The 14,304-nt window shown below is 41.6% G+C and overlaps 1 protein-coding gene and 1 long non-coding RNA gene across 4 annotated transcripts in view; one reads left to right on the top strand and one right to left on the bottom strand.

The window, feature by feature from the left end:
- Positions 1–3,416, top strand: part of Cep126 (centrosomal protein 126) — a 69,047-nt gene extending 65,631 nt beyond the window's left edge. For all 3 annotated transcript variants that reach the window (XM_074066840.1, XM_074066841.1, XM_074066842.1), the window contains 2 exons: positions 230–294; positions 2,923–3,416. In XM_074066840.1, coding sequence (XP_073922941.1) covers positions 230–294; positions 2,923–2,985 — 128 coding nt within the window. In that variant the 3' untranslated portion in view covers positions 2,986–3,416. The remainder of the gene's footprint in view (positions 1–229; positions 295–2,922) is intronic.
- Positions 74–2,945, bottom strand: LOC141420908 (uncharacterized). The gene is made up of 3 exons (XR_012445633.1): positions 2,871–2,945; positions 2,210–2,417; positions 74–1,114 (listed from the first exon to the last, which is right to left on the bottom strand). It is a non-coding gene; the product is annotated as an uncharacterized lncRNA (long non-coding RNA).
- Positions 3,417–14,304: the final 10,888 nt, after the last annotated feature.

The raw sequence follows: 14,304 nt of genomic DNA, 5'->3' as shown, positions 1-14,304 counted from the left end.
AAGGAATTCCCTTTTATCAACCTAAGTTCTCTTTAATTATTTCTAATCAAATTACTTCTATTTTTGAACCTAATATAACTATAAAGACTATTTCTGGAGTCAATAGAAAAAAAGTCTCTTATTCGATTTTAAATATTTTGACACGTCAGAATTTAACATTAGATTCTTTAGTCATACTTCTCTTTATAGACATAACTAGTTATTTTTGTGTCATGGTATAATTTTTCAGATGTACAAGAAATCATTTGCAAAACTCCATCTATCAAAAATACTTTACAACTAATACCACTTCTGGTAAGTACTTGAAGAAGCTCTTTTTTTTCTGTTTTAGGAAATGTCATGATTTTATGTATACATCAATATAGGTAAGAACCTTATCAATCTTTTAGCTTGGCATTCAAGAGTTTTTCTCCTGACTCGTTATCAGAACCTATTTCATTTCAATCAACAAATATCCTCCTATAAAAAATATTAGAACACAAAGATTTTTACATCCAGAATATTTTATCAGTCATGAGCGTGAAAAGGGATGTTAGAGCACCAGTGTTCAAATAACTTGAGCCGTGCAGCTTCATTAGGAAATCGGCAGAAGTCTCTGTGGTCTGACCCCTGCCCGCCCTCCTTCCACATCTTCAGAGTTCAAAGCTAAACATTGCTATCGTGAATCTTTTACTTTTTTCCTTGGCACTGGATTCTGGTAAAGGTACATGTTTACATATTTTTTAAAAGTGCCTGCATCCCAGAATTTGCAGTCTAGCAGACACACGTGGGTGGTATATATAAATAATGGTAATACAAGGTAAGGTGCCAGTGTTCTCCCATATTCTCATTCTGTCTTCTGAGCTGGTGCCATCAAGTAACCGTCTCAGAGCTGAACAGCGGCAGAGCTGGGATTTACACTTTCAACTTTTCCTCACAAAATTTGCCCTGCCTCTTATAATCCTTATTTCAATTAATGACACCATCTTTCACCAGAAGTCCCAGGCAGAAATATTTGCCTAGCCAGGCTTCTCGTTCTCTCATACTTCCTAACTGTATTTACTAAATGTACCCTGAGCCTGTCTGCTCTCCTCCATTCCTGCTGGCAAAGTGTCTGCCGAGTATGCACAAGGCCCTGGGAAGTGAAAAAAAAGAAGAATGTATTAGTCACAACAGTATGTATTTTATGAATAACTGAAACAGAGGTAGAAACATTAATTACCCTGATTCAATCAGTACACATTCTACACGTGTACTGAAGTAACGCACTGCACCTCTGAAGTATGTACAATAACTGTGCTGATGAAAAAATGTAAGGTTAAGGGAGGGCTCCGTGGTTGAGCCTTGCCTAGCATGCACGAGGCCCTGGGTTCAAGCTCCACACCACAAAAGAAAAGTTAAGGTGAGGGATTGTTACCTACTCTAATTTGATCATTACGCATTATATATATGTACCAATTATCACATTACACCGCATAAATAACACAGTAGTCATTTCAATGTGTTTAAGAAGAATGTATCACAGTTCATCTGAAGCATTTCAACTGCCTCCAGGTTTGCTCTCTCTGGTGAATCTTTCACACCACATCACCAGAGTAATCTCTTTAAAATAAAAAATCTGAGCTGAGCACGGTGGCTCACACCTGATAATCCAGCTTCTTGGGAGGTAGAGATCAGGAGGATCATGGTTCAAGGCCAGCCTAGGCAAAAAAGTATGCAAGACCCCCAAAAAGTTCTTTTTCAACAGAAAAGGATGGGCGTGGTCGTACGTTCCTGTTATCTCAGCAGTGGAGGAAATGTGAAACAGGAGATCTCAGTCTAAGGTAGCCTGGGTAAAAAGGGAGAGCCTATCTTAAAACTAACCAAAGAAAAAAGGCTGTGAAAGCATGGCTCAAGTGACAGCACCTGCCTCACAAGAGTGAAGCCCTAACTTCAAACCCCAGTACCACTAAAAATTTACAAATACACATATGAACACATCAGTCTCCTGCTGAAAACTCAACCCAGAGAGATGCATTCAGGACCTTTTCAGCCTGACACCCAGGTTCTCCCCAGCTCCTGCTTACCCTGTGCTGAGAACCTGGCAAACCTCCCTGCAGCCCTTGCAGGTCCACACTGTCCTGTGCTCTCACAGGACTTGCTCTCTTACTCTTCAGACCCGTGCCTGCTGTCATCCAGCTGGGAATGCTCTCTCAGCCCACGCTTTGTCCTCCCAAAACAGAATTTCTACCTTTTGGCAATCATGCAGCAAGACTTTGTTTTTGTAGAAGTTATTTGGTTTCTCTTTATTCACCACACACACTGCCTGAGTTCTTCCCACATGACAGGCACCATCTAGGGCAGCGACTACAGAGAGAGTTGTCTCCATTCTCATTGTCAGCAGGCAGACAGTACAGCACAGCAGGGTTGCTGCGCAGCAGCCATGAGACCTGCCATTGCTTAGATGTCAATATAAAAAGTTAGAACTCTTAGAAGCAGAATCCTCATTTCAGAGCATTCGTTTAGCCTGAAATAAATTCTTAAACACTCCCAAGGCCCATATTGCTTCCTGTAGAAAATAAAATTACTAAATGTGCACTATTTACACAGCAAATGATAGAAAGCTCATCTTAAGCAAATGCTGCCAATAGCAGAATGAAGATCATGAAGTATTATGAATAATAGGATGCTGTTCATAGAGTGGTACTCAGTTTTGTTGAGACTGGCATACCCAAAGCATTTAAGAATCTGACTTATGAAGTGAGGCATGGTGGTGCACACCTGTAAGCCCAGCACTCAGGAGGCAGGGGCAGGAGTATTGAGAATTTGAAGCCAGCCTGGGCTACACAGCAAGACCCTGTCACAAAAAGAATGTACATTAAGAGCTTAGTCTTACTAAAACCTGTCCTCACCTGTTAAAGTCTGTGGATGCTGTAGTGAAAGTTTTTTGAAACTGTTTTGCAGAACAGCCAGCCAAGGGCCGGCACAGCTCCCGATGTTGGATCTCCACTGCAAAGAAAATACTGAGCAAGTAGGAAGCAGCTTTTTCACAAAATCATTATTTTTTTGAGGATTTCCTGTAAATATATCATATTCTTATGCATTTATTAATGATTTAAAGCTTTATAACCATAAAAAGAAATCACAATATAGGTAACAGAGGTAAATTTACTAGTTTACATTTATGCTACAAATTATACTTTATTATGTATTTTATTGATACATACACTTTTTAATGAATGGAAATATTTCATTGTTTTCAACAAGCATGCTACTATGTATAAATTCGTTCTATTTAAAAATAAAAGAAAGGCTATTTTGTTTTTCAAATTATGTATTTAGCTATAGTTGTGAAGTTTGTTTTCTGAAATTCCTAATTCTATTAAATTTTTATACAGTGGCATAAAAAGTTTTTGATTAATAACACCCCCACATAAATAATAAAGCTATTTGTTTAAGACTTTGTAGGATCTCTGTACTTTGGAAATGTTACAGGTGGTCTTGCTATCAACTCTGCATGTTCAGCAATTAGTATTATCACTTTAAAATTATCACTTCAATGCACACTATCACTTTGTCCAGGTGATTAGTCTCTGAGACGCTGACCACACTTACAAAATGCCAAGGGACCAAATGCAGACATGCTGTCCAGCATGCCCCCTGGACAGCTTGTTTCCTAGTCAGTATGTTTTTCACAACAGAAATATCTACTTGGGAAAACAGATTTATATTAGAAGTTTGCTTTTTTGAATATAGAAGCAAAGCCAAAAGTTATATGATCTTAAAAATTGTTTTCATAAAGTTATGATTGACCCATACATCTTTTTATTTTCCCCCACTATGTCTACTTCTGGATTATTTCAGGCTAAATTTATTACTCCTGATGGCATATCCAAAGCAAGAATGAAATGGCCAGAGTGAAAGTTGGTCATATTAGTCCCATCTAAAAGCCTCCCCTTCTGCTGCTGGACAAAATTTGCACTCTTTGGAAAAACACAGACAGTACTTCATGTCTGTCTTCATCCCTGCTTACCCAGCATCTCCCTTACCACCTCTCTTACCATACCCATTGCAGCAGAGCTCATAGTTCCCCAAATAAAACCTGAACCTCTACCTGCTCATGCACTGCACCCGCAGCTTGGAACAGCTTCCCCTCTGCCCCTAATCTGCCCCATAAACTTTCATTCATTCTTTCAAGTCCTGTTTAGGCTGGTCTTTCTCCACCGTTTTCCTAATAATCCTCTCTACTGCCTCCTATAAACAGATCATGTTCTTTGTACCCTGAATTGAACTTATCTGTGTACATAGATATCTTTTCTTCTAGATCAAGAGCTCCAGGAAGGTAGAGACTGTCATGTATTTCTATGTTCTTAGAGATTAAAATAGTCAGGGCATACAATGGCAGATCAAAACAATAAATAAAGGAGAAAATATTCACTCAGTTCACCAAAGCCTATCATGTGCTACATGTCAACCTGTGTTAGGATATAATAGAAGATAAGACAAATATTTGCCACCAGATAGTTTGTATTTTAGTGGAGAATACAAATTTTAAAATATACTGTCAAGTAGTTGTAAGTGTACCAAATGAAAAATCGAGAATGGTGGAAGAATAGAGACTGATGGGAGCACTGTTTTAGATAGAGAGGAAGGGTGGTCAGAGAAGGTCTCTGAAAAGCTGGCATTTGAGCAGAGATGTGAGTGAAGTAAGGGAGCCCACTTTGGTGCTGGTGGAAAAAGGGCATTCTACATAGAGGGAATAAGTGCCAAGAACGGGGTACAGAAGCATGCTTGATTCTCTTAACAGGATCACTTAGGCATGTGGAGAACACACCTAGGGGAGAGAAGGAGGTGATAAGTGTTTTATAAGGAGGAGGGGCCAATTAAAGAGCTTTTACAATTATCTAAGTGAGATTTTCAGTTGTGGACCAAATTGATGGTGGTAATAAGAAGTGGGCAGACAGTGAATATATTTTGAATTCTTATTTTTCTGATGGACATAAGGTAGAGAAGAAAAGGAGAAATCAAGAACAATTCCAAAGTGTCTTTGGCCAGAGTAACTATGTGACTGATGGAACCACTTACTGAGATGGAGTATACAAAGGGGAAGGTCAGTATTGAAAATGAGTTGTTGGGTTTGATATGCTTATTAACTGTCCACATGGTGATGCCGATGTCACACAGGCAGCTAGATAGACTGGAGTTCAGGAACAAGGCTCCAACTGAATGTTAACTGGAGGATTGTCAAGGAATAGATGTATTTACAACCATGAGACTGGAATGCCATCGCCTGGAGGGAGAATGTAGATAAAGAAGAGTTCTGAAGAGTCAAACATGAAATTGTCTCAAGGAGGAGGAAAAAATCAATTGGGTCAAAAGGCATCAGCAATTTTGAGGTAGAGGAAAACTGGGAAACTCTCATTAGCCAGGCATGGTGGTACACATCTGTAATCCAAGCTATTTGGGAGGCTGAGGTTGAAGGATTGCAAGTTTGAAGCCATCCTGGGCAACACAGCAAGATCCTGTCTCCAAAAAAAACATGCGTCTTGTGAACCTTGTGGCCTTCTGTGTGTTTGGTGTAGGAAAGTATTCATTAGGTAAGAGGCTCCTCCTAGATAGTCCCACCCCTAATTCTGGCTTCCAAGAACTGAGGACATCTGAGTTGCACAGTGACTCTTTAAAGCCCTTTTGTGACTGAAAACTCTGACAGTTCGGTCCTTCTGGGGTTTTAGGAAGGTGTTTCACAGCCCCATCCTTGGCTTTTTCTATGCTAATGATGAATCTCAACTGTAGCATCTTACAATCTTGTTGGGCGGGGACTTGCTCAAATCAAGTCATACTTGCTTTTTCTTTAGTAGTCCCTTCCCTCCATCCACCTTTTGCCTCTGGCATTTTTCTATAAGAAGCAAAAGAAGACCAGGCCTCACATTCAGCACTTTGCTTGAAAATATCCTCAGATACGTGTGTACTGTTTTGCACATAAACGCAGCTCTCCACTTAGGACCCCTTTCCTCAAGTTTCCAGCAACATGTTTCTCAGTTCCTTCTGAGCGGCACCAGCAGCACCTTTAAATCACATTTCTACCAAGCCTGTCCATGAGGAATTAATATCTTCCAAAATGATGTGTTTTCTCTGCCATGCTCTTCACTCCTCGATTCTCACGGCCATAGTTATTAACATCCATAGTTCTACTAACAGTCTGTTCAAGGTAATTTGGTTCTTCCTATCATGCTTTTAAAATTCCTCAACCTCTTCCCATTGTCAAATTCCAAAGCTGCTTCCACATTTTTAGGTGTTTATTACAGCAGTGTGCTGCTCTTCCAGTACAAATCTGTGTTAGTTTCCTATTGTTGCCATACAACAAATGACCACAAACTTGGTTACTTTAAAAAAATTATCTTAATTATGTTAATTATCTTAACAGTTCTGGAGGTTAGAGTCTGATACTAACCTCACTGACTAAAGACAACTATATGTAGGGCTTGGTACTTTCTGGAAGCTCTAGAAGGTAGGATCTGTTCCTTTGCCTTTTCTAGCTTTTAGAGGTCACCCCTACTTCTCTATCTTTAGTCTTAGGGTCAAGGCCTCACTTCACATGACTTTGACCTCTCCTGCCTCCATCTTCCACTTTTTGGTGATGGTGGTGGTGGTGCTGAGCTACATCCCCTGTCCAGTCTTCCACTTCTGAGAACCTTATGATCACATTGGGCCCCTCTGAATAATCCTGAATTTGTCTTATTATTGGCTTATTAGCAAATTTTATTACATTGGCAACCTAATTTCCCTCTGCTGTGTAACCTAACATATTCACAGGTTCTGCCTACTTCAGGGATTTAGAGTCAGGGCAAGACTGGGGAACAGAGACTGCCAGTTGTCCTCTAGTACTTTTTCCTCAGTAATAAGATCCACTTTATTTCTAGCCAGCAGAACAAAAACAATGTTTCCTAGCCTCTCATGCAGCTAAAAATGACTGTATAACTAAGTTGAGAACTGTGCCTTTAAAGAGAAAGGGGAACCCTCCTTTTCCCTTTCTAACCCTTCTCTATGCTGGCTGGCATACAGACCTAAGGCATATCACTGTACCAGGCAGACATGGCTCGCAGCTAAGTCTGGTGGAGAAGAAGCACGCTAGAAGAAACCTGGGCTGCTAATGACATCATAACAGCAGAGTCACCAAGCCAGCTAGCACTTTCATGTGAACTAAAAATACTTCTATTTTAGGCTACTGTCACTCTGAATCTGTTGAAACCATCTAACTTAAATCCTAGCTGATGCAATTTTTTGAAGTTGGACAGAGGCCCTTCTTCCTTCCTGTGATAGTCAATCTTGGTTGTCAGTTTGACTGGACTAGAAGATAGGTAACACACAATTCCAGCTATGTCTGTGAGGGTATTTCCGGAGACAATTGGCCTGTGGGTCAGCGAACTGCATGGAAAAGACCCACCTTGAATGCATTGGCACCATCCACATAGGCTGGGGCCTGGAGGGAACAAAAGGGCAGAAGAAGGGAAGGGGGTTGTCATTCTTGGGCAGAAGCATTTTCAGCTGCTGCTGCTACCACCCTTGAATATTGGACTCCAGATCTTCAGCCTTTGCACATGGGCTTGCACCAAGCAACTCTCCATGTGGCTTCTAGACCTTCAGCCTCAGACTGAGGCTGCCTCATTGGTCCTCCTGCTCTGAGGCTTCTGGCTTCCTTGGCAGCTCTCCAGCCTACAGACTGCCATTGTTGAACTATATACCTCTGATCATGTAAGCCTAATAAATCCTACATCATATGTATTCTGTTGGTTCTGTTCTTCTGGAAAACTCAACTCTCTTTTTGCTATAGGCTCAGGGTTACTATGAACATGGACAAGTCCCCATGAAACTCAGGACAGTGGTGCTAGACCTGACTGGACACTACTCTGGCATTGACAATGGCACCTCAGACCTCCCTGCAGCCATTCTGAGTGACTGGAATTGACTGCTATCCCTGAAAGCAACAGCTGCCAGGGAAGAAGAAAATCGCCAATAGATCAAGTCTTTTGTTAAAGTTCTTAACAACAATCATGTCATGCCCCCTTGACTAAAACTGTCACCAGTAAAGATGTCTTGAGAGACCCTGCTCTCAAATGCAAGGCTGTGCAGGAAGCTAAGGTCAAGTTTGAAGAAAGGTTTGAGATGGTTAAGTGTGGAGAGTGGATTATGAAAAGCCAATGAGAACTGGACATAAACAAGGCGAGATGTGGCTTTAATTGCTTTTACCTGTAGGCTGAGAGAGACACAGCCCCAGCCAAAAATAGAAAAGAGCAGAACAAGCTCCTAAGCTTGTGTTCAGAGAAGCAGGAAAGAAGGTTTGTCCTGTTACAATATCACGCCCCACCCCAGCCCTCCCCTCCCTGAGAGCCTCTGCTCCACCCTGTTTGCCACTGTTTATAAAAGGGTCACTGAAGGAGAAAGAGGGGCTTTTGCTTTTTGCCTTTGGCTTTTGGTTTTGAGGGCTTTGGGGGCTTGGGTTTTGGGGGGCTTTGGCTTGATTCTTTTGCTTTGGGCTTTTTGGCATGGGAAGCTTTTGGAAGGGCAAAGAATTGCTAAAGGGAAACTGCTGAAGGGAAAAGAATGGCTAAAGAGGGGTTGATAGAAAGTCTGCACTGAGAACTTTAACATAGGCCTTAGAAAAGCAAGGCCAAAGAAAGAACTTTAACATAGGCTTTAGAAGCTAAAGAAAGGCCAAAGAGAACATGGGACAGTGCAAGATAGAGGACACTTTGCAAGTCTGAGCACCAAGGCTTTAAGAAAGCTAAAGAGAGAATGCTAAAGAAAAGCTGCAAGCCTGGGGGCAAAAGACTTTAAGAGCGATTAAGCTAAAGATAAACTAAGAGAAAACATGGGACAGTACGAGTGTCAGGAAAGAGGTTTTAAGCAAGGTTTAAAGAACTACAAGGAGTAAGGCCTTAAAGAATAAAGATAGAGAAAAGAAGCAATGAGGGTTGGGGGTCTCCACTGGAGCACCTAACACACCTGACCCTACTTTCTGTCTGTCTATCCTGTGTCTTTTCTGACTCTCCATTTGCCCCCAGTTAAGCCCAGTTAGGTTCAGTAATAACCAGGAATGAGAGAAAAAGCACGCTCTAACAAGGGAGGGACCGAGAAAACAGCACCCCCTCCAGGCAAGAACAAATAGTTCTTCCAGACGCTTCTGTTTTGGATGTTTATTTGTTTCAGTCATTAAAAATCTTGTGGAGCTGAGCTCCAGTGCTCACGCCTATAATCCTGGCTATGTTGGAGGCTCAGATTGGGAGGGCTTAGCTTGAGACCAGCCTAGGCAAAAACTTCATGAGACTCCATTATCAACCAATAGCTGGGCATGGTGGCATGTGCCTCTCATCCCAGCTACTACTGGAAGCATAATATAGGAGAATCACCAGTCCAGGCCAGCCTTGGCAAAAAGTGAGACCCTGTCTGCAACATCACCAGAGCAAAAATGGCTGGGAACATGGCTCAAGTATAGACCACCTGACTAGCAAATGCAAGGCCCTGAATTCAACTCCCAGAACAGCCTCCCCCCCCCAAAAAAAAAAAACTACACAGAAAAAATAAAGTAGGAGATACTATAATGTTGTAACCACTCTTCAGAAGAATGGACTCCCACCCAAAATTTGTTTCTGATAGGAGTCTGATAGGAGGACTTGCACACCAAGAAAGTACGCAAACTTTTATTCATGATTGAAAGCTCCAGGCAGCAGATCGGGCCTCACAAGCAGATCTGAAATACCTCGAGAAAACACAGACTGGTTCAGAGTTTGCATTCTGACTACAGGGTGGGGCCAGGCCAAGGGCTCCTACGTGCAAGCTGGTGAATCTCCTGGCTTGAGTCTCCAGCCAGAGCCAAAGGAGAAAACACACTTTGGGTATCTTCTCAGCATGCCTAAACATGGGGCAGAGGGGAAGATGTGGGGTGAGGATTAAAAGCTGTCAGCAGTTAAACATCAAAAAATAGAATCAATCCCCAGCACTAAAAACAAAAATTGGAGTGAAGACTGGGGATTTCATCAGTGTTAGAGGGTGTGCTTAGCATGCACAAGACCCTGGGTTCCATCCGTAACACTGCCACCAAAAAAAAAAAAACCAAAGAGACAGATCTGTTATTACACAGAGCATAACTGTGTGCAGCTAAGAGTGATTTGAAAGAGAAAGCCACACCTACAGGAGCCAAGTCTTTGTGTAGGTCCCAGGGATTGGGCTCCAGTGCAAGGGGAGAAGCTGGCCTTATACAGGAGGCACTGAGGAGAGAATGCAGATATGAGTGTAGCCTGCATTAGTGATGACTATGGCCCTGTTGGTCCCAGTACCCTCTCCTGCTGATAGGACTTAGAAATACACTGACAAGTTCTTCTTTAGTCATTCTTTGTCAGAACTTCCCTTAGTCATCTTATCAGTAAAGTAGCAATACTACATAAGCGTTTAACCATAACCTATAGTCAAGTATATCAAAAGACATTGTGAAATAGTCTCCAGAACAAACTGTTTTGCTTCTCATTTGCTATACATGAATGGTCTTGTCATTCCTTCTTTCATTTACTAAATATTAAGAACTGTCTATGTGACACAAACTTTGCTACCTTCCAAGAATTACATCATGAACAGAAAATAGCCAACTTTGCTAAGGCTGGGATCCATGTTTCCAGTTAAAGTTGGCAGAAAGAGGAAGGTGGAAGTGAGCAGAAGACTTCACTCTTGGAAGGTCATTATGATCAGTCCCATTATGACAGGCACAGAGGTGCCCAGCAGCACCCCATTTGTCTTCACTCCTCACTCTACAGCTTCTTCCTGACTGTGGCCCTGCTGACCAATAACAGCCCCAGACCCACCACCTGGCACTAGATTACACACCCACAGAAACGGGAGCGTCACAAAGGCAGTGTTCCCACTTGAAGCATTTCTTGGTGAGCTTCTGCTTCCACTTCTGCTTCCTTCCTGTTCTACTCAGGCAGCCAGGCATGCTGGGATATCAAATTTCTCTGCAAGCAGGGATTTGCCTTCAAACAGCACAGATTGTTTCTCTGATCCTGACTGGCATTCCTCAGCAGAGCCTGCTAGATTTGATCCCCTCCCCCTGTACACTGAGCCTCCAGTTCGTCCCCTCCAGACCTTTTTCCCAGATCCTCCTGTATTTAGTAAAGCCTAATTCCTGTAACATATCCTTAAGTCCATGATTCTTGCACGGAGACCCCAGAAGAAGCAAGCACTTATAAATCAGCTGTAAAATGCTAACTTCCCAAGCATATGGGAGATAAAGGAAATTCTAAATTTTGAAAATAAAGCTTTGGAGTTAGCCAAATGAATATTGTTCCAGAGAATAAAAAGGAGAAAAGAACTTTCCAAGCCTAGAAACAGGAACCCAGGAGAGATGAGAGAGGGCTGGAGAGGGGGAGCTACCTCTGTGGGCTTTAGGCTCTCCATCACTACTTCTTCCTTGTGTCATTTCCACAGATTGAGCCACAGAACTTTTCTTTCTCCAGTGCAGCACCAGAGACATTTCTTGATCCTCAGAATTTATCTTGAAGTTTTAAATAAAGAGTTCCAAGTGCAGATGCCAATAAATTGCAATTTATAACCTTGGTTTCAAACCTAAATGTCTAATGAAATTATAAAATTGCACATTTCCAAAGGAGGAGTTTTATCTTTTAGAATAGAAAGATGCTGGTGAAAGTAACACAGGGCAGACACAAAGGATCTGTCAAGCTCATTGCAACCTTGAAATCTGTACATGGAGAATTTGCTTTATTTGACAGGCCAGCTTGATTTGTGGCTGCAGAGTTTTAGCCTGTGTTTGCATGTGTATCTGTTTCTTCCTTCCCATTTCTTTTTTGTTAACAAAAACAAAACAACCCCTATGTTTTGTTTTGTTTTTTTAGGAATCATAACACAAGGGAGTTGCACTGTGGAAATTTCATAGATGGGCACCCCGTACTTTGAACAAGTTCACCCCCTCCATTGTGCTCCCTTAGTTCCCTGTTCTCCCCGCTCTTTTCCAACAGTATTTGGTGAGTTTCATTATGCTGTCTTCAAACATAGGCGTGTTCTATCCTTCAGACTTCTTTACCTCCTGGCACGCTCTCTCATCCCCCTACCCTCCTGCTCATCCCACTCCCCAAGCCCCCTTTTACATCCACGTCTCATTTTCATTGTTATCATTTTAGACCTGGATTCCATGTATGAGCAAAAAATGGGATATTTGAGTTTTGAGCTTGGCATGTTTCATTCACTATTATGATCTCCAGCTCCACCCATTTTCCTGCAAATGACATAATTTTGTTCTTAATACTCCATTGTGTATGTATACCACATTTTCTTCATTCATTTATTGGTTGTTGGGCATCTAGAGTGACCACAGCTTGGGTATTATACATAGAACATGGGTGTGCTAGTGTCTCTCGTGTATTGATTTACACTCCTTTGGATACAGGCTTAAGAGCAGTACAGCAGGGTCATAAGGTAAGTCTACGTGTAGCTTTTTGATGAACCTCCAGCTACAGTAGTTTTGATTTGCATTTCGTCTATGTCTAAGGATGCTGAATGACTCTTCGTGTGTTTATTGGCCATCTGCACTTTTCCTTCTGAGAACTGTAATTGAGATCATTTAAATGGGAATAGGCAGATCACGGGGATGTGAGACATTTGTGAAGCACTACAAGCACCTTGGATGAAAACTATTTATTTTTTTTTTTCATTTTTCTTTTATTATTCATATGTGCATACAAGGCTTGTTTCATTTCTCACCCCTGCCCCCACCCCCTCCCTTACCACCCACTCTGCCCCCTCCCTATCCCCCCCCCCTCAATACCCAGCAGAAACTATTTTGCCCTTATTTCTAATTTTGTTGTAGAGAGAGTATAAGCCATAATAGGAAGGAACAAGGGGTTTTGCTGGTTGAGATAAGGATAGCTATACAGGGCATTGACTCACATTGATTTCCTGTGCGTGTGTGTTACCTTCTAGGTTAATTCTTTTTGATCTCACCTTTTCTCTAGTTCCTGGTCCCCTTCTCCTATTGGCCTCAGTTGCTTTAAAGTATCTGCTTTAGTTTCTCTGCGTTAAGGGCAACAAATGCTAGCTAGTTTTTTAGGTGTCTTACCTATCCTCACCCCTCCCTTGTGTGCTCTCGCTTTTATCATGTGCTCATAGTCCAATCCCCTTGTTGTGTTTCCCTTGATCTAATGTCCACATATGAGGGAGAACATACGATTTTTGGTTTTTTGAGCCAGGCTAACCTCACTCAGAATGATGTTCTCCAATTCCATCCATTTACCAGCGAATGATAACATTTCGTTCTTCTTCATGGCTGCATAAAATTCCATTGTGTATAGATACCACATTTTCTTAATCCATTCGTCAGTGCTGGGGCATCTTGGCTGTTTCCATAACTTGGCTATTGTGAATAGTGCCGCAATAAACATGGATGTGCAGGTGCCTCTGGAGTAACAGTCTTTTGGGTATATCCCCAAGAGTGGTATTGCTGGATCAAATGGTAGATCGATGTGCAGCTTTTTAAGTAGCCTCCAAATTTTTTTCCAGAGTGGTTGTACTAGTCTACATTCCCAGCAACAGTGTAAGAGGGTTCCTTTTTCCCCGCATCCTCGCCAACACCTGTTGTTGGTGGTGTTGCTGATGATGGCTATTCTAACAGGGGTGAGGTGGAATCTTAGCATGGTTTTAATTTGCATTTCCTTTATTGCTAGAGATGGTGAGCATTTTTTCATGTGTTTTCTGGCCATTTGAATTTCTTCTTTTGAGAAAGTTCTGTTTAGTTCACTTGCCCATTTCTTTATTGGTTCATTAGTTTTGGGAGAATTTAGTTTTTTAAGTTCCCTGTATATTCTGGTTATCAGTCCTTTGTCTGATGTGTAGCTGGCAAATATTTTCTCCCACTCTGTGGGTGTTCTCTTCAGTTTAGAGACCATTTCTTTTGATGAACAGAAGCTTTTTAGTTTTATGAGGTCCCATTTATCTATGCTATCTCTTAGTTGCTGTGCTGCTGGGGTTTCATTGAGAAAGTTCTTACCTATACCTACTAACTCCAGAGTATTTCCTACTCTTTCTTGTATCAACTTAAGAATTTGGGGTCTGATATTAAGATCCTTGATCCATTTTGAGTTAATCTCGGTATAGGGTGATATACGGATGAAAACTATTTTAAAAAAAAAGGCAAGCTCTTGTATTTGTACACACAGCAGCATCCTATGTGATAAACCAGCTTCACAGTTAATAATCCCTAACTTTAATATAATATCCTCTAACTTGTGTAGCATAGAATGGCTCTACTGTGCTGGGGGTGTGCAGAGTACTTGCGTAGCATGCATG

This window comes from Castor canadensis, chromosome 2, assembly GCF_047511655.1.
Source record: "Castor canadensis chromosome 2, mCasCan1.hap1v2, whole genome shotgun sequence".
Classification (NCBI taxonomy): domain Eukaryota; kingdom Metazoa; phylum Chordata; class Mammalia; order Rodentia; family Castoridae; genus Castor; species Castor canadensis.
The sequence above is the reverse complement of the archived record's forward strand: the minus strand, read 5'-3'. Positions and strand labels throughout refer to the sequence as shown.